This window comes from Serinus canaria, chromosome 9, assembly GCF_022539315.1.
Source record: "Serinus canaria isolate serCan28SL12 chromosome 9, serCan2020, whole genome shotgun sequence".
Classification (NCBI taxonomy): Eukaryota; Metazoa; Chordata; class Aves; order Passeriformes; family Fringillidae; genus Serinus; species Serinus canaria.
Genome location: NC_066323.1, coordinates 15321815 through 15339881, shown reverse-complemented (window position 1 = coordinate 15339881; position 18067 = coordinate 15321815). Strand labels below are relative to the sequence as shown.

Here is an 18067-nt window from a genome sequence, read left to right as displayed (position 1 = left end):
TTGCATCATTTTAAACTAACAGGTGTTTGTTCAGCACAATCCTCCTCCGTTCCTGTTTGCATATTCATAGAATTGTATCTACTATGGCTCTGTAGCTGGTAATGATCTGAAGTCACTCAGCACCTTGTTTTCTGAGTCCTCACAGAAATTGCATATAGTGGTCATGATGGCCTGAAGACATTGACAGGGAGCTGTGGTGATTTTTTGGTTTGGATTGTTTGTTGTTGGGGGTTTCTGTTTGTTTGTTTTGAAGGTTTTTTGCTTGGTTTTCTTTCCCCCTTACTCCAAATGCTTAGGCACTTCGAGGGGAAGATGAAGCAAAAAACTGGGAGGGGAGAAACATGACAAACTGGGTTGTGGTTTATTGCTGTGAGTTGATCTCCTCCAGGTTTCAACAGTAGCAGTGACATGGTAATTGTGGTAAGTTTCTTTGATCTGACTTGTTTTGGATGGCAGGAGAAGGAGAAATAATTGGATGGTCTGGTATGGGTGGAGAAGAGGCCCTCCTCTGTCATTTGCCAGCACATCTCAGGCTGGATGCAAACTGATTATCATGGTGGAGCCCCAGGTGTTACAGTGCTGGGTGCAGAATCAAGTAGGGGCTGTTGTAACATTTGTCTTTCTGCTTGTCTGAAATTAAACACAATTTTTCTTTTCTTCAGTATTTCCTGATGTTCTTTCCAATATTGAAGTTGGGCTTGGGAAGGGACTGTGTAGATTTGAACACCACCAACTCCTGCTGCTAGAGATTCTGTAAATAGCCACAAGCAGGACTTCTCTTCCTCCTAGCAATCATATGATTGCTGCTTGTATAGTTATACTCTCAAATCTAAGTATGGAAATACTACTGCTGGCTCACTTCAGGCTATTCACTGCAAGTTTAAAGCTACACACATAAATATTCTGACTTTATATGTTTTGTCACCAAAAAGTAGTGAAAGATTGATACCACTAAAACAGTATTTCTTGATATTAGCTTTTACTTTAGAACAGACTTGTGACTTTTTTGACTAAGTTTGTCTTCTATTTTTGTTTGAAGATGTATTAAACAAATATATTAAGCTTCATTTTATCTATTACTATACTGTAAGTGACTGTTTAATTTTGACAACTCAAATCAATGTGTTGAACTTGACCCTGTTGTGGAGTGCAGTTGCACAATGAATGTAGAGTTGCTGAGTTTGAGGTAGTAACTACTGATCTTAGCTCTAAATTAGCTATATAAATACTCATTTAAAAATATCTTTTGATCATTAGATCTGTTTCCTGTTGTTGTTTGTCTCTATCCAGCAGATGATGATAATGTTGGTAATAAGGACTATTAGGTGTTGAATATGCAATTGGACTATTTAGAGCTGAAACATCAAATATGAAATACATAGTTAGAATGTCTGCCTAATGTCTCTAATTTTTGAAATTACCTATAAGATTTATCATGTTTGCCAAGTAGTTTGGGGAAGATGCTGAAGTGGGAGTATCACAGCTTCTACCTTGATTTGCCAGCTTTCATAGCAATCAGTTTTGCAGCTCTTGGTTGTTAGAGCCTGAAGGTCACTGGGAACAATGTTGAAAACCTGACACTTGCAGGGATAGAGGGCATGTTTGTAGTAGTCAGGTAGGAGGCATAGTCAGGACTATTTCAGAAAGGGTGTGGGAAGAAAAGGTATGCATCACAAAAACAAAGCCTTTTTGACTCTGCTTCTCTAGAAGAAACCAGTTCTAAAAGGGCACTGTGATTTTTGAGGGCAGCTAATGTTTGGTGTTATTGTTTGGGTGCATATTCAGGTTACCTGCAGAACAGTCTGAAGGGCTTAAAACATTTCAAGTTGAAGCTCCTACATCTTCTTTAGTTTTGAGAACACCTTTCCTCTTGTTTTGCTCAGGAATTAAATCTTGAACCTGCTGAGAATTTTGTAAGTGGTTAAACTTTTGCTCACTCACAACTACAATTAGAAAATGAAATTGGAACAAGAATATTTTTTCTCCTTATCTCATACCATCACTCAAATGTATATGGTATTGTAGAAACTGCATCATGGTAACAAAGGCCTTTGGAAAAACAGTTCTTGTACTCAAATAGTAATTAAAAGTATAAATACTGAACTTTGGATTCTTTAAAATCTACCTTTGAGGCTTAAGGCATATGGAATCTGTTGAAACAGTTTTAAGCCCTTAAGTACAGTAAGGGAATGTGTAAAATTAGGTGAAGGAGAAGAATCTTAAAGATTGCAAGTAGAAATCAGGTGCTTAGCTTTTCATGGGCACATTCTACAAATACTTCATAAAAGGAGTGTTGAATGGTGAAATTGGATGCTGGGATCTGCTTGCCCTGCTGTGACAAGCAACTTTAGGTATTTAGACCAGTACATGGTGCACCAGTCAGTTGTTACAGCAGCTCAGAACGGAATATAAATTATGCAGCCACACACTTTGATGGTTTAATGTTTTAACAATAGTAAACTTTAAAAAGTTTTGAATCAAGGTATTTTCTCTGAATAATCTGTGTTGTTGTGGTTTTTTATTAAGGTGTGCAAACAGATTTGGCTAGGCCTATTTGATGATAGATCATCAGCAATTCCAGACTTCAGGGATCCACAGAAAGTAAAGGAATTTCTACAGGAAAAATATGAAAAGAAAAGATGGTAAGATACCTTTACTATTATAAAGATTGCCCCTGTGATGAGAAGTGAAGATGGACTCTTTGCTCTCATTTTGAATGTTCTTTCCTTCTTTGAATCTGCTCTTCAGACTAGATTACACAGCTCTGTAAAGTGAAATGATTTCTGAACTTTATGTAGAGCTCCTGTGGGAAGCAGAGAAGACAAACTAGTTTCTCAGTGTTCATATTGATGGAACAGAAATGGCTTAAGAGGATGTCAACAACAGTGTAAAGTAACAGTTTTGCAAACTGTTATTTCCCATCTGATTTATTAGTATGGGAAAGACATGTTTTGTATTGAATAAGTGCTAAAAATATTGATGACGTTAAATTCTAGTCCATAAAAAAATAAATCTCTATCATATTTAAAGAATGGATACTTTGCAAACTATGTAATAGAGTCTATTGCAGGATTGAGATTTCAGTAGCAAAACCGAGATCTGCTAATTCTCAACTTTAGACTCAAGAACTTGTCATATGAAACTTGTAAAAACCATTGCTCTTCTTGCATGTAGGTATGTTCCTCCAGAGCAAGCAAAGGTGGTGGCATCGGTCCATGCATCCATCTCGGGCTCTTCTGCCAGTAGTACAAGCAGCACACCTGAGGTGAAGCCGCTCAAATCTCTCTTGGGAGAAGCTGCACCCGCACTGCACTTAAACAAGGGCACACCTAGCCAAGTGAGTAATGATTGCTGAGAGGCACAGAACTGTTCTGCAGTCCTTGTTACTCTTTCAGTGGCACAAAAATTCTTGCAGTAACAGCTGCTGTGATCTGTAGGAACTAATATGATCACTGTATTTCATGTATTTTACTGAAGTATATTCATGTTTGCAGATCACGTACTAAATGAAGTTTGTTTCTATTGACCAAATTGATTTTTAGTAGTTATTTTCAGTAAATAGAGTTCTCCATTGCAACAGGATTAATTGTCTTTTGCATAAATACCTCTGAAGTTTAGACCTACTGTATTATATCTTCATTTTTGCATTTTCTCTCTGAAAATAAGAAAACTATTGATGTTATTAACTGAGATTAGTAGTGAATATGTGGATGAAAGCATGTCATATTTATTATGGCTTCCTATGCATTCTGGAACTGTCTTATGCTGTTATGTAAAGTCAGACAACACTGTGCACTTAGATTTTTGGAGGGAAGACTGTTTGAAAACTGCCATCAGGCAGCTCTTAAATTGACCTCTTTTAACTCAAACTTTGGAAAATTGCAACTTCAAGTCTTGCTATTAAATTCTTCAATTTTTCTCTCCTTATACTGAATTCTAATGATTTTTTTCCGAATGTAGTGAATAACTATGTTCTGTCTTGTAAAATCAAGTTTTATTGCTTGTATTTGTACAGTATTTAGTTTCAAATACCAAATCTGAAGTTGCTAATCATATATTGCTACTTTAGTCTTCTGGCTCTCTTAAACCATGTAAATCTGCAACAGAGTTCCTTTAAGAGCCAGTGTAGTAGCATAAATAGTCTTCCTCATACTACAGGAGGAGGGTGTGTACTACAAACAGCATCTTAAACTTCAGGAATAAATGTCTTGTTAAAGAAATAAGCTTAGTCTAGCCTTCCAATATTTTGTAAATGTCAGTTTGGTAAAATATCACCTTTTTGTACTAGCTAATTGAAATCTTGTTTGTAGTCTCCTGTTGTAGTTCGATCTCAAGGACAGCAGCAACAAGAAAAGAAACAATTTGACCTCCTCAGTGACCTTGGCTCAGATATCTTTGCTGCTGCCCCTCCTCAGTCAACTGCTACAGCGAATTTTGCTAATTTTGCACACTTCAACAGTCATACAGGTAGGTATTTGGAGCACTTTTTGGACTCTTTTAATTGTATAAAATGTAGTTTTAATTTTGATGGCATTTGACTAAACTTCATGAGATGTATGTAATCTCTGTGCCTTAGGAATGTTGTATTGTTGAAAGTTTCTTTCAGGTCTTTATAAAGAAAGGTTGAAGACAAAGACTGACAATTCTGCTTTTGGAAGTGGGGGTTGCTATAGCTATTCTCTAGGATATGTGTGATTACACTGTTTCTGCCTACTACTAAACTTTAGGTTCTTTGGGGGAGAGAGTGAGAGGATGAGTAATAAAATGTTGGGAAAAGCTGATATTAGACCTTCAATTTTCTTTCTGAAAATTATTAGGAAGAGCATTCATGAAAAGCAAGCAGATACAGAGACTTTAAAGGAGTTCAGATGCATTGATAATAACTGCCAATTTGTCAAAGGAAAAACCAAGGCTTGCCCAGTTTAAAGAGTGATCTCATCTTTTGTGTGTGTGTCTGTTTGAAAGCTGAGTACTGCCCATGTGAGCAATATTCTGTAGTTTCAGGAAGGATAAACAAGCCTTGAGCATATGTATTGACTGAGGAAAGAGGATAGGCCTTGAATTCTTAGAGGATGACTTCAATAAAATATATTCAACCCTCAGAGTTTTTTTTTCCCAGCCAAAGCCTAAGAGCCATAGAAGTGTATCCTAAAGACAAAGTCAGTTCTGTGGTCACTGAAGTTTGTTGTTTCTAGCTTGCCTTGTAGTTGTGGGAAAGTACCTTTGCCTGCCTGGTCTGAATGGGCTTTTCATCTAGTTGTTCTGAGAGAAACTGTGTTGCTGCTAAGCCACACAGAATAAGAGAGATTTCTTGCAAATCAGTTCTGAAACTGTTAACAGCCAAGATAAAGTATCACAGGGTGGACTTAAGGTTCACACCTGAGGAACTGAGCAAAATACCAAATTTTATCCTAATTAAGGTGAAATAAATGTCTGAATTCAGTAACACTGCAACAGCAATTGTTATATTCTGTGTGTCCTGTAAAATCCTTAAAATTAGATTTCATGTTAATCATAATTTTTGGGGTGTATTTAACTGGGAGAACTTGTGCTAATCACTGCTGCATAGTGTTACTGAAAAGGCTGCAGATGGTTAATTCCTTCTAATAATTTCTTTCCAAGCTTGTTGCTGAATGATTCTTTTATTTATATACCCTTTATTATTCTTAGTGCTTTTTAGGAGATGAAAATTCCATTAAAGCAGTATTTCATTACTGTGTTCCAAATCTAGGTAAAATTCCACTGCGTCTCTGCTGGGTAATTTTTAGAAGGATAGAAAGCTATAGGAACACTCCAGAATAAATAAAATCTGTTAATTTCTGGTCACAGACTAACCATTGTGGTCATTCCCATGACTTCTTACCATAAGTTTTGAAGCCCCAAGTAGTATCAGGGCTAGTAAATCAGTTTCTAAAAGGCAGAGACCTGATTCTTAGCGTGTGATAGCTGAACATGTATTGCAGACTTGTTACCTGAGGGTGTTTTCTGACTTGCTGTAGTAAAATGCTTGTAAGGCATGTCTTGTGTGCAGTAAGTACAGGGCAGTGTTAGTGAAATGAATAACAAAATGTTACAGACTCTTCCTTTGGAACGCAAGGAGCGTTGATCAGTCTGCCAGCTTTGGCAAAAATAAGTTTGAAATGCTCATTAAGGAGCTGTATAAACATGTAATTTTTGTTAGCAATTACACACTGCTAAGGAGTATGGGAGAATTTGCACTTAGTCCAGCGCTGCTTTCTCAAAGTTTATCGTCTGGTCTTGTTTTAGGGCTTGGTTTTAGCTGTGTGTATAAAGGATGGAGTTTTTTCCCTTCCTGTACACAATACCAACTAAATCACTGAATAGACCAGCAAACTTAAGATCCTTCAGTATAAGTTACTGAGTGTGGCAGCTGATAGGAAAATATTAACAAACTTGTTCTGTAATCTGTGAAGTGTAGGTGTAAATCTTGAAAATTATGCAGGAACTGCAATTGGTGATATGTTTCTGCTTTCCAAGTTCTTTAATGTATTAAGCTGGCTCAGGATATTGTTGCTTATTGAAGGGGAAGCATACTGACCTTATGTTTGCTGTTAGTATTTAATTTACAGAGTTCGGTAATTTCTGCAAAATTGAGATTTTGCAGTTGGTACATGACTGATTTGTCTGTAGTTTATACATTGGTAGTCGCAACAAGGATCAAAATTTTTGGCATGTAAATGTCTTAAAAACTGATGGAATAGATGACCTGCACAGAAGATTTTACTAAGGTGTAGTGACACAGCACAACTCTATTACAGATAACATGGGAGAAGAGGCTTTATCTAAGAGCTATTTTGTAGAGTTTTGTTTGTTTTTTTTTTTTTACTTTAGGTATATGTAGATTTTATTTTAGTTTTTTTCTGTTTTGAAGTGTTTCATGCTTTTATTACATATGAGGTAGTACAAACCTCACAGAAGAAACCGCAGAGATTGTAGGAGCAGCTGGCATTGCCATGACTGGTGTTGTCATTCCTGGCTGTAGCCAGCTGGCTTTTCTACTGCCTTGTTGGTCTGCAGTGTCAAGAGCAGCTGTAAATCCATGGCAATCTGCAACCCCCTGCGGTTCCTGAGCTTACTTAGGGCTGTTCTTGGGTTTTTGTATGGAGAACTGAATTTTGGAATTTGCAATTTACATATTGTCCAGGTGTAGGAGAGTACAAGTATTACTTGGTCTTTACTTTTGTGTCACATTCACAAAGGTTGAAATTTTACTGCATAAAATAAAAGAAGATTAATATCAGAATACTCTGCTGAAGAGGCTTTACAGCAATACTGTTTGAACATGGGCTCACTTGAAGGTCATCCTTTCTGTGTCAGCTGATACAGTAAAATGAAGTGTTTTATAATATAATACACTCCAGTTTTTAATTTGGACCCAAAATATGTTTCATTTAAGATTCTTTTAAGATTCTTGACATAGTTTTCTGTTTGTGTGAGTGGTTAAAATGAATAATCTTGCCCTTATTCTAGAAGTGACATTTACGTACTTAATCCTCTTTGGTCAACTAAACATCAGTCTCTTGCCTGTCCAATTGATGCATTAGGATGAAAGTATCACTTTCTTTTTTAAAGTAAATTCCTAATCTATTCCTATTAAAAAACTACTGGTTTAAAAACCAGAACAGCTCAAACTTTGGGATTTGGAGTCTGTAAAATGCTGTTTGAACCAGTACAGAGGATATAATAGAAGTAATTTTTTGTCTGTTTGTGCCAACTTTTTTGCACACTTCAGAGGTGGAAATAACTTTCCCAATATCTTGCTTTCACTTTGGTATTTTTTTTCTCCTTGCTGACCGTCATGCTGTGGTGGGTTCCAGGTACCCATGGGGCTGTGTGTTCACTCTCCCATCAGCAGGGTTGGGGAAGACATGAAAAAGCTGATGAGTCAAGAGAAAGTAACTGGGCATGCCAGACTTGTCTTAGTTTGTTGACACTTAAAAATAGAGTAGGATAGTAAAAAAATAAAACCAAACCTACATTCATCCCTTCTTGTGAGGTGTAATTTTACTCCTGACCATTTTAGCTTCTCCCCATGAGGGGGCTGGGGAATGGGCATTGCAGTTAAATTGTAAGATTTTGTCTCTGTTGCTACTTCTTCCTTGTGCTGTTCCCCTGCTCCAGTGTGGGGTCCCTCCCCTGCAGTGGGATATGGTCCTTCTTAAACTTCTTGGAATGTGAGCCCTTGCCATGGGTGTCAGTTCTTCTAGAACTGCTCCAGCATTGGTCCTTTCCATGGTCTTGCCCTTCAGGCAGGGTCACAGCTCCTGACAGAAAACCTGCTCCAGCAGCAGCTTTCCATGAGCTCCAGCCTTCTCATGCCCTCCCTACCTGCTCTGGCATGGCTCCTCCAAGGCTGCAGTGTGAATGTGTTACCCTATGGTTCTTCATGGGCTGCAGTGGGACAGCCTTCCTTACCATGGTCTTCTCCGTGGGCCTGGGGCATGTCCTTCCCTCCCTCTTGGCTGACCTTGATATCTGCAGTGTTTTCTCTTGCGTTTTCCTCACTCCTCTCTGGCACAGCTGCTGCACACTGGTTTTTAAACACAGTGCCCCAGCCAGCACTACTGGTAGCCTTAACTCTGGGCCCTGGGGAGGCAGTCTTGGAGCTGCAGTAGCTATGCAGCAATGGGGGCAGCTTCTGTTCACTCCTCACAGGGACCACCCTGGCTGCTCCCTGCTGCCAAAACCATGCTCTAACCTAATGCTTATGCACATGGTTTATTAAATGTGGTATCGAGTCCAGCCAAACCTCACTCTCTTCCAGGGTACTCTGGGAAGGAAAGTGCAGGCACTTTCCTACTAATTTATATTGGCAGCATTGTGGAGTACATAGTTTGTATTAAAATGTCCTTTCAGTTTATAAGTCTGTAGTACAGATGCTTTTGAATAGAAATTAATTGAAATAATTGAACTTTTAATTAGCACTATCAGATTATTAAGTTACAGTACTTCAGCAATCAGCATAATTTATTCTCTTTGTATATACTTAATCTGCAAAATCTCTCCAGAATAAACAAATTCTAACCTAAAAATATAATGTATTGCCATCTGTTATTCCAGAAGGTGTTGGGTGAGCTTTCTTTAGATAGTAATTCAAGTTATCTTTATAAAAAGGTTTGGTTTGCATTTGATTAAAAACATTTTTTCCTTTCTTGCTCATAATAGAGTTTAAGGGCTTCTGTGGAGCTTACCAGTTAGGTGTGCAATTCCTCTTGAGTCTATAGATGCTTGAATGTCCAGCTGATCAAAATTAAGATTAGTGTTAACTTCTGTTTAGTATGGCACGGAAGGAAGGCAAAAGCTGAAATTTTATTTAAAATTTCCTTGGATTTAATTTTGTGGTTTTACTATGAATGCTTCCTTCTTGCCACTGGCATTGATTTTCCATATTTCTGTACTCTGATTTAGTTTTTTTAAAGACTGAATTTTCCAGTTAAATGAATTTATAAACCTAGTCAAAACTATTCAAGCTGTGCCAACCAAAACTCACCTGAGGAAGAAGCACTTGGTGTATGAGGAATTTGAATTGCCAATATGTTACAAGAATACCTCCTGATTTTTATGCACAAAGAAATGTTCAGTTAGCCCACAAGTTCTAGTTTTGGAAACTAGGTATTCTGTACTTTATGGGCTGTTTTTTTCCTGAGCAGCCAGCACTGCAAGTGCTTAGGGTTAAGCTGGAGTGGATTCCATTGGGTCATGCAGTTGTGAGCAGCAGCTTGTGTGGGAAGGACAGAAGTAGCATTAACTGATACAGCTCTGTGAAGGTGATTTGTGAGAGCTTATTGAAAGACAACTTTCAATTGTAGAATAACTTGCAATTTTCTTCATGTCAAAAGCAGCACATGGTAGGACATAATCCTTGAAGGCTATCATGACCATGATTCAGTTAATACATCTGTTTTTGTGTTTATTTCCCATATCCATTAACATGTTTTGTTCCTTTGCGATTTACAGCGCAGAACTCTGCCAATGCAGGTTTTGCAAACTTTGATGCATTTGGACAGTCTAGTGGCTCGAGTAATTTTGGAGGTTTCCCCACAGCAAGTCAGTCTCCTTTTCAGCCCCAAAATACAGGTAGAAGTCCTAGCACTTTTGATTAATCCTTAATTGAAATAATCCTTACCTTTATGTTGAAAGGTACCGAAGTTGAGTTTTTCTTGCATCTGCCTGCTTTAATGTGATCAAGCCATCTGAAGCTCTGGGGAAACTCAAAATGAATTCCTTGTGTTTGGTGTTGATTTTTTTTTCCCCTAATGCTACTCAGAAGTCTGATTTATGGCACTGTGTTTTTTAGCTCTACACCTGAAATAACTATGAAAAGAATAAACTCTACTGCTTTTAATAAGTATTGAATTGACTCTGTCTTCTAAGAGAAGCACTTCAGTAGATCCAAAAGGATGTCACAGTACCAAACAAGTGTGTGTCTATGCATATGTATAGCATATGCACATACTTCAGTATGTTTGACTTCATGTGTAGAGCCTATTGCTAAGATTTATTTTGCTTTCCTTTAATTTGATCATGCTTTACAACTTCTGCTTGAGTTTACACTTGCTGTTTGTCTAGATCTTTGGCTGACTGACTTTCTTTTCCTTTTTTTTTTTCTTTTGAGTGTGGTGTTGTTTTAAACTTTTTTTTCAAATTTTCTTTCTCCCTTCTTATGTTAACTTTAACCCACACACAATTTCTGGCTGTCCAGCGTTCAGAACGCTTTCATCTAGCTGCAGTTTTGGTGAATTTACTTCAGCTTTTCCTCTCCAGGCTGTACACAGTAAGTTCCACGCAGTGGAAAACTCAGCTTGCTTCATTTTATGCCATTGTAGTATAGCACTTCCATTCCTACTGTTGCATATGTTTCAACTTGTTGCTTATGCTTTTAGAAAGTTGTGTTTCTGTTATACAAAGTTCTGTAATATGAATGGAATCATCAACCGTTATAAAATGTGATGCACTTAATGGAACAACTCATTTAAATTTAAGTGTATGACCTGCCTAGATTAAATTGTCTGGACAGTGAAGAGATGGAAGCTCATGGTGTCATACTTGATCTGAAGTTCAGTTGTATGCACTCATATCAGATTTAGAAAATTGATTTATGTATCTCTGACTTCAGTGGAGATTGTTATAAAAGAGCCGAGTTGTGTCTTCCCACTAACCTCTTTCCTGATTGGATGCAGTCTAAAACTCTTGAGAACAGAGAACAAAACTATTTAAACCTGGGCATGAAATCATATAACTTTTGGACTTCCAGGCACTTTTTTATTGCTTAGGATTATAGCTGACATCTGAAATGACTAAACATTGAACCACTAAGTAAATGTAAATAGTAGTTATTTGTTAGCCACATGTAGTAGGGAAATGAAGCTTCTCTTATTTTGAGTATTAAAGATTGAGACAAATAAATCTTTTTCCAGGAAGCTTTTATTATTGAAATGACTTTTAACAGCTAAAAATAGCATATAGTTCTCAGGATCAAATTATGACTGTGATTTAAAGTGTTGAAGTTTGGGGTGTTTATCCCTGATATGCAGTCAAAACTATAATTTTTTTCTGATGGCCCATTGAACTTTGAAGGAAATGGGAAAGAGCCTTAAATGGGTAGGATGGGGCAGGCAAACACATTGCCTCACTTAACCACAAAGGGAGGGTTATTGTGCCATCAGTTACACTTGGAGAGACTTTCTAACTTTGGAGCATTGATCATGTTTAACTTAATTTGTTACAGGTGGAAGTGCTGGATCAGTGAATGCTAATTTTGCTCACTTTGATAACTTCCCCAAATCCTCCAGCGCTGATTTTGGATCCTTCAATGCTTCTCAGAGCAACGCCTCAGCAACTGCAGCCAGTAAAGCTGCAGTGAATAAACTGAATCTTCAGTCAGCTGACAAATATGCAGCTCTTGCTAATTTAGATAATATCTTCAGTGCAGGGCAAGGTATTAAACTTTATTGTTTGCCATGGTTATTCTATATGTGTATAGTTACCACAAGGATGGCTGTGCTTGTCAAAGTACTGTAACAGTATTTCAAAAGTTCCCTTTTCTAAGTGATCAGCAGAATTTTGTGTTAATGTACCATTAAATGTGCAAGATATGAGTTTTAAGACATCATTCCAAAAGGATGTCATTGGAAGACTGCTTTTTGGGAACATATTTCCCATTGAGATGAATAATTCAAAATTAAAATATCTAACTAATCATTACTTCAATAATGAAAACAAAAAATACAAATACATATTTTATATTTGTACTACAACCTATAGTGGATGCTCTGGAATGGAGAGCTGCAGCTGTTGCAAAGAGCCATCAGAGCAGCTTTCTTACCTCTCTGCCACAAAAACAATTGGCTTTAGTTTTTAATGAAATAGTAGCAGTGATATTTGGATTTAGTTGATAATAAACTGAGGAGAAAAAGCTAGTTATTCTGTTACTCAAATGTAGTTCTTCTTGAAGGGTGTGTTAAAACTTATGTTTATTTCTACTCCAGAGGTTTGTTCTGAAATGGATTATTTGAGGTTAGGTGTTAATTTTCTAGTTGAAGATGAATGGATTATTTTTCTATTTTTCTGTTATTTTCTAGGGAAACAAAAGCTCTTTGGGGCTGCAGAGTACCTATAGAGGCCGGACATTTTGCTAACAGCTAATGGCTTGTTAAATACTTTTTCCTCTCTGCCCTAGTGCATATTTAATTTTTAAGTCTGCAACCATCTGTGAACTTTCATTTAGTTCTCAATGTCAGCAGGGCAGAAAGTGAAGCCATCTCCAGTATGTTTAATCTGCTTGCTTTCTTTCTAGGTGGGAGTGAGCAGGGAAGTGGCTTTAGCACAGCAGTGTCCTCAGCAGGCCCTGCCTTGTCAGCCCCCAACCAGTCAAGTGCATCTTCGGACAAGTACGCGGCGCTGGCGGAGCTGGACAGCGTGTTCAGCTCCACGGCCACCTCCAGCAACGCCTACACCGCCACCAGTAACGTCAGCAGGTACGCTGCTCACTGCCCACCCTGCCTGCAGCAGCACTGAGCAGCTGGAAGTCATTGCTCAAATCTGGTTGTTCTTATCTAAACGGGGAAGCTTTGAATGAGTTTAAGGTAGTGCTGAAACTGCATCTCTTGTTTTCAATAATGGCAGGACTGAGGGATAGCATACTCTAGGAATACTGTCAGAGGAATGTTCTCTGCACCTTTCTAGTCATGACATACTAAATCTGTTAGATGGTAGCACTTTGCTCTGTAGAGCACTTGCATGCATATTCAAAAATCAGAGGATCAACCCTGAAAAAATAATTCAGATATTTTTAATGTAAACAGTGCCACCCATTTTTTTTCTGGATCACTGAAGTAACAAATACCAAATGCCTGTTAGGGGCTTGGCATTGCAAGTGCCCCTAAGGCTTTTGCTTTGCAACCTTTATGCTGTCAGCCTTAGCTCTAAATTCCTTCTCCTCTGGGTGGAGATGACTTTCCGTTGCTCAGCACCAGTGAGTGTCTGACCCTGGCATCAGGGAGGTACATTGCAGTCTGCAAACTGCACATAAATGTTCATCCCCTTTCTTTTGCATGCCAGCAGTAACTGCAAATTGTATTTAATTATTAAACGAGCAATTCTGACTTCACTGAATGAATTGTATAAATTATTTCCAGCAATGCTTTTGGAACAGTACCTGTAGCTGCTACAGCACAGACACAGCCTGCATCTTCAAGCGTGCCTGCTCCATTTGGAGGTATGGAAGTGTTACTAACGCCCTTTGGGGACTGTAAGCAAGCAGTCTTCTAATTTTTACTTGATAATGCTCTGCTTTGATACCACTACTACTGAAGCTAATTAAGGTACTATTAACAGAAAAGTACTTCTGTCAAAATAACTCTATTTTTAATGTATCTTATATATTCCTGATTTTTGGCCTAATTTTAGGTATTTATGTGTCTTTGTATAAAGGCTGTACAGACTTCATGTGAATGAGTTTTGCTGTTAGAGAAATGCTTACTTAGTAAAATGTCTTTAATCTTTCAGCAACACCTTCCACAAATCCATTTGTAGCTGCCCCTGTTGCCCCAGTGGCACCTTCAACAAATCCATTCCAGACCAATAGCCGAGGAGCAACAGGTTAGGAAAAAATACACTGAGTGTTTGAGAAACTTTCTTTAAAGAATTGCATTGATTCTTTTTTCCTGTATCTGTGTAATATGTTTTTTAAAGATTTTCTTTATTATCTGTCCCTGGTGTGTTTGACATGTTGTGTGTTTGCTCAGTGTTGAGGTGCAATTCTAGGATTTCAGATGGTGGTGATGAAAATGTCGAAATGATCTGTTTGAGCTCTACCTGTATGTGGTGTATGTATCACCAGCTGGCTTCCTTCCAAGACTATAACCTTGGCTTTAGAGCATGCTTTATAGAAGGTAGCCCTGAAATCAGGGATCTTAGAAGCCCTTTTTTTTTTTTAATTTCTTTCTTTATTTTGAAGTGTTGAAAGCTCTCAAAACCAAAGAGCTGGAGCCAGAACCATCCCAAGGCTCTTGGGATGCTAGCTCCTCAGCAGTTAATTAGTACATTAGTGTCTCTTTTTCAAAGTATATGTTTACACTCATCAAGCAATCTTTACACTGATTTTTTATATTAATTTTCTGTGGGATGATTCTGCAGAATCATAATTCTATGGGCAAATCACTTTTTAAGAAAGCAAACTTCTACTTCTTTAAAACTGTGAACTTGGATTAGATGGCTGCTAGGTTATGCTGATTTTCCTCTCCAGAGCAACTGCTAAATTTTGACACTTTAATCTGTTAGCTGAACTTCAACAGAAGTCTGCTGATGTGTGCATTTTGACATTTGAGATGTGGTTTGCTCAATGATTTAGGTAGGCTGAGTTAAACACTGATTTGATAAATTTTTGTCCTCTTCTGAAATTATTTCTGTTTTCAGTCCCTTTTGAGATATTATGCTGCTAAATTTGTTCAGATATCTAATGCCCAAAATACCCTTTTTCTTTATTTTAACCCCATTCCTAAATGGGCTAGTTTGGATCATCATTAAGAATTTGTAGCCTCTTTAGATAAATTTCTTTGAGTATGGCACCTCCCTCCTTCCAACTTCTATGCAGCTGTCCCTGGCTTGCTGAGGTTCCAAGCCTTTGGCAGCATCCTGATGTTCCACAGTAGGTGACAGAGATAATGTCTATAAGTAAAGATAATGTTCAGCTCCTTTCAGTGTAAGGTTGTAAACTTATGGCTTGTCCTTTTATGTGTTCTTCCTGCATGAACTTTGCTATTTAGTACATGGGAGATCTATTTTGTAGAGCTTATTTCTGATGGTTTTCTAATACTAATCTATTGCTGGTCATGCTATTGATGAACTGTTTGGTACATATATGTGTATCTATTTCTCTATATATATAAAACTATGAAATGACTGTTCAAGAGTGTATAAATGATTTGACATTGTCTGGTCTCTTTGTGGCTTCCATAAGGCCTCTCGGGAGCAATGCACTCTCACATATTTCCTCAGGCTCATTTTGGTAGGTGGCCACATTTGGTATCAAGTTTCTTGTGGCTAATTGTTCTTGCTTGTAAAAGCTTATTGACAGCTATCTGGTTCTCTGCACAAAGAATTGTGGAAGACTTCTTAAAAATGGAGTGGGTGTGGGTATTTGGCAACTGGGCAGAGGGAGAGAAGAGGATTCATAGACATCCTGTCGAACAACCAAAACAAAACCATTATTGGTATCATCCATGGTCACCATGTAGTGCTTATGAATGACTGTTGAAGTTTGCCAACTGTAGTTTGATGCCTTTTGGGATATCCCAAGTCCCCTGCTGATTTTGTTGTGCTTCTTTTTGCTGTTTTAGCCAAGTTTGCTGTGGAGTAGCTGCTCTGCTCACTGTAATGTGAGAACAGTGTTAGTACATTAGTTTTGCGTGCACTTGTCTACACTTTGTCTGTACAATGTCTTGCCCTTGAACACTTTTGGGGTAAATACTTCAACTGATAACTAAGCTATATTCATTAAATTTATTTAATTAGCTTTTTTAAACAGTTGAGCTTGCATAGAATGTAGCTTGTAACATTTCAAAAGAGAGCTTTTGAATACCTGGTGTCTGTACCAAAAATCTTCCTATGTACTTCTCTTTTCAAGAATAACTCCCAAAAGACTGAATAATGGTTTTGTTACTATATTTTTGCACCTCATGTGCTCCTGTTTATTTGCTGAAGGCATGGGGAAATGCTTATGAGCTGTGTGTTCTTTACTTGAAATATTCAGCAGAGAATCAGATGAAAAGTTTTGGGCTCTTTTTGTTTTAAGTTCTACCTCAACAATAAGAGGGTTTGCAACAGGAACTTTGTGTGCAAATAATGTGCATGGTGAGAATCTCCTTAAAGACATTAAAGATGGGATGATAAAAGGGGATGCATGTATCCCTTTGTTTTTTTTGTTTTTTTTTTTTTAATTTATAACCTCCTGTAGTGCAGCTTGAAGTAGGAAAATCATTTTGTGCTTTTCTGAGAAGGAGAATAATAGAGGGGCTTAGGCTGCCTGAACCTGCTTGCTTCTTATGTTTACAGACTTCTACCAGAAAAAACTGTGGGGGAAATATATAATAACACTGAGAACAAAAAATAATTTCCTCTTCAGAAAGTATATCTGAATGTGCTGGATCTACTAAATTTTAAATAATGCCATTTATTTTTGAAGTGTAAAGGCAAATTATGCACTCAGTTGGTGGTGATGGAAGGGAACAAATCAGTTCAATGGCTGTGGAAGTTGAATCAAACTTTGATCCAGCCATAGAGGGTATTAGAAGACTTTTAACTTCGCCTTATAGTAATTTGTTTAATGAAAAAAATTATTTCCTACAAATAATTGTATGTTATTTTTTGCCTACCAGCAGCAACATTTGGTACTGCATCCATGAGCATGCCGGCAGGATTTGGAACTCCTGCCTCCTACAGTCTTCCTACTAGTTATAGTGGCAACTTCCAGCAGCCCACGTTCCCAACCCAGGCAGCTTTCCCTCAACAGACTGCTTTTGCTCAGCAGCCAAATGGTAGGTCTGCATGTTTTAGATAACCTTGTCTAAATCAGAAACATGGAGAAAATGCTCTGTCTAAAAATTTGCAATAATGGGTGGATATTTATTTCTATATGAACTTGATAGTAATGTTGATGAAGGGCTCCCACACTGTTCTGGCTCTGTAGATGAGCCTTCTGACTTGGCTGTGTGCAATTGCCTAATTACCAAACTGAAATTTTACCAAAATCTCATACTAAAATGGCAAGTATTCCCAGGCTTAAAGGGGTTTTAGGCAAGAAGGGTTGTTTGGGAATGTCTGCAACACACTATGACACTTTCTCTAACTTCATAGAACACAGGCAAGTGAAAATTGGAAAGTATTTTCTCCCTGAATTTATATGATATAACATTGAAAGAAGTGCATATGTAGAAATTGGAGATTGATGAGTTGTGAACAGTTGAAAACAAACAAAAAGCTCAGCCACAGTGTTTTACAGTTACATTCCTGATCATGTTTAAGTAGGATCAGTCCTGCTGGTTCTGCAGTTCAAACTAACACCTAATTTTGGCTGGAAGCTGCAGCAAAGAACTCTTTGAACATTGTTTACTAGTATTAATATTCTTTTGCTTTTCTTTCCAAGGAGCAGGTTTTGCTACATTTGGGCAAGCAAAGCCTGTAGTAACTCCTTTTGGACAAGTTGCAGCTGTTGGAGTATCTAGTAACCCTTTTATGGTGAGTTGTTGCATGTCAATGACTTCTGTATGTCCAAAGAAGAATAGTCTGTAACACTTAATTTAGAGATACACAAAGATTAAGGGTTTTCTTGATTTTAATAATGGAAGGAAGCACGTGACTCTCCTAACTGCAGCTCATTATTTGAATTATATGCCAATTGTAACGATGTTCAGATCAAAGCAGAGGTGCTTTCATACATGTTCCCAGAGTAGTGTAATTCCAGAGAAGCAGCAAAAAGCAGATTGCAATATAAAACAGAAGAATTCCCTAACAGGTTATTTTTTTCTGCATTTATTATTTACAATAT

General features: G+C 37.7%; 1 protein-coding gene across 6 annotated transcripts in view; it reads left to right on the top strand.

Annotated features, from left to right (window-relative positions):
• The window catches only part of AGFG1 (ArfGAP with FG repeats 1), a 35932-nt gene that overhangs the window by 17088 nt on the left and 777 nt on the right, over nt 1–18067 (top strand). For 2 of the 6 annotated variants that reach the window (XM_050977802.1, XM_050977807.1), the window contains exons 3-13: nt 2527–2642; nt 3175–3337; nt 4311–4467; nt 9979–10098; nt 10724–10795; nt 11750–11959; nt 12818–12998; nt 13659–13738; nt 14029–14121; nt 16899–17057; nt 17666–17757. In XM_050977802.1, the coding sequence (XP_050833759.1) occupies nt 2527–2642; nt 3175–3337; nt 4311–4467; nt 9979–10098; nt 10724–10795; nt 11750–11959; nt 12818–12998; nt 13659–13738; nt 14029–14121; nt 16899–17057; nt 17666–17757 (1443 nt within the window). The remainder of the gene's footprint in view (nt 1–2526; nt 2643–3174; nt 3338–4310; nt 4468–9978; nt 10099–10723; nt 10796–11749; nt 11960–12817; nt 12999–13658; nt 13739–14028; nt 14122–16898; nt 17058–17665; nt 17758–18067) is intronic. The other 4 variants (XM_050977805.1, XM_050977804.1, XM_050977806.1 and 1 more) reach the window with 4 other exon arrangements.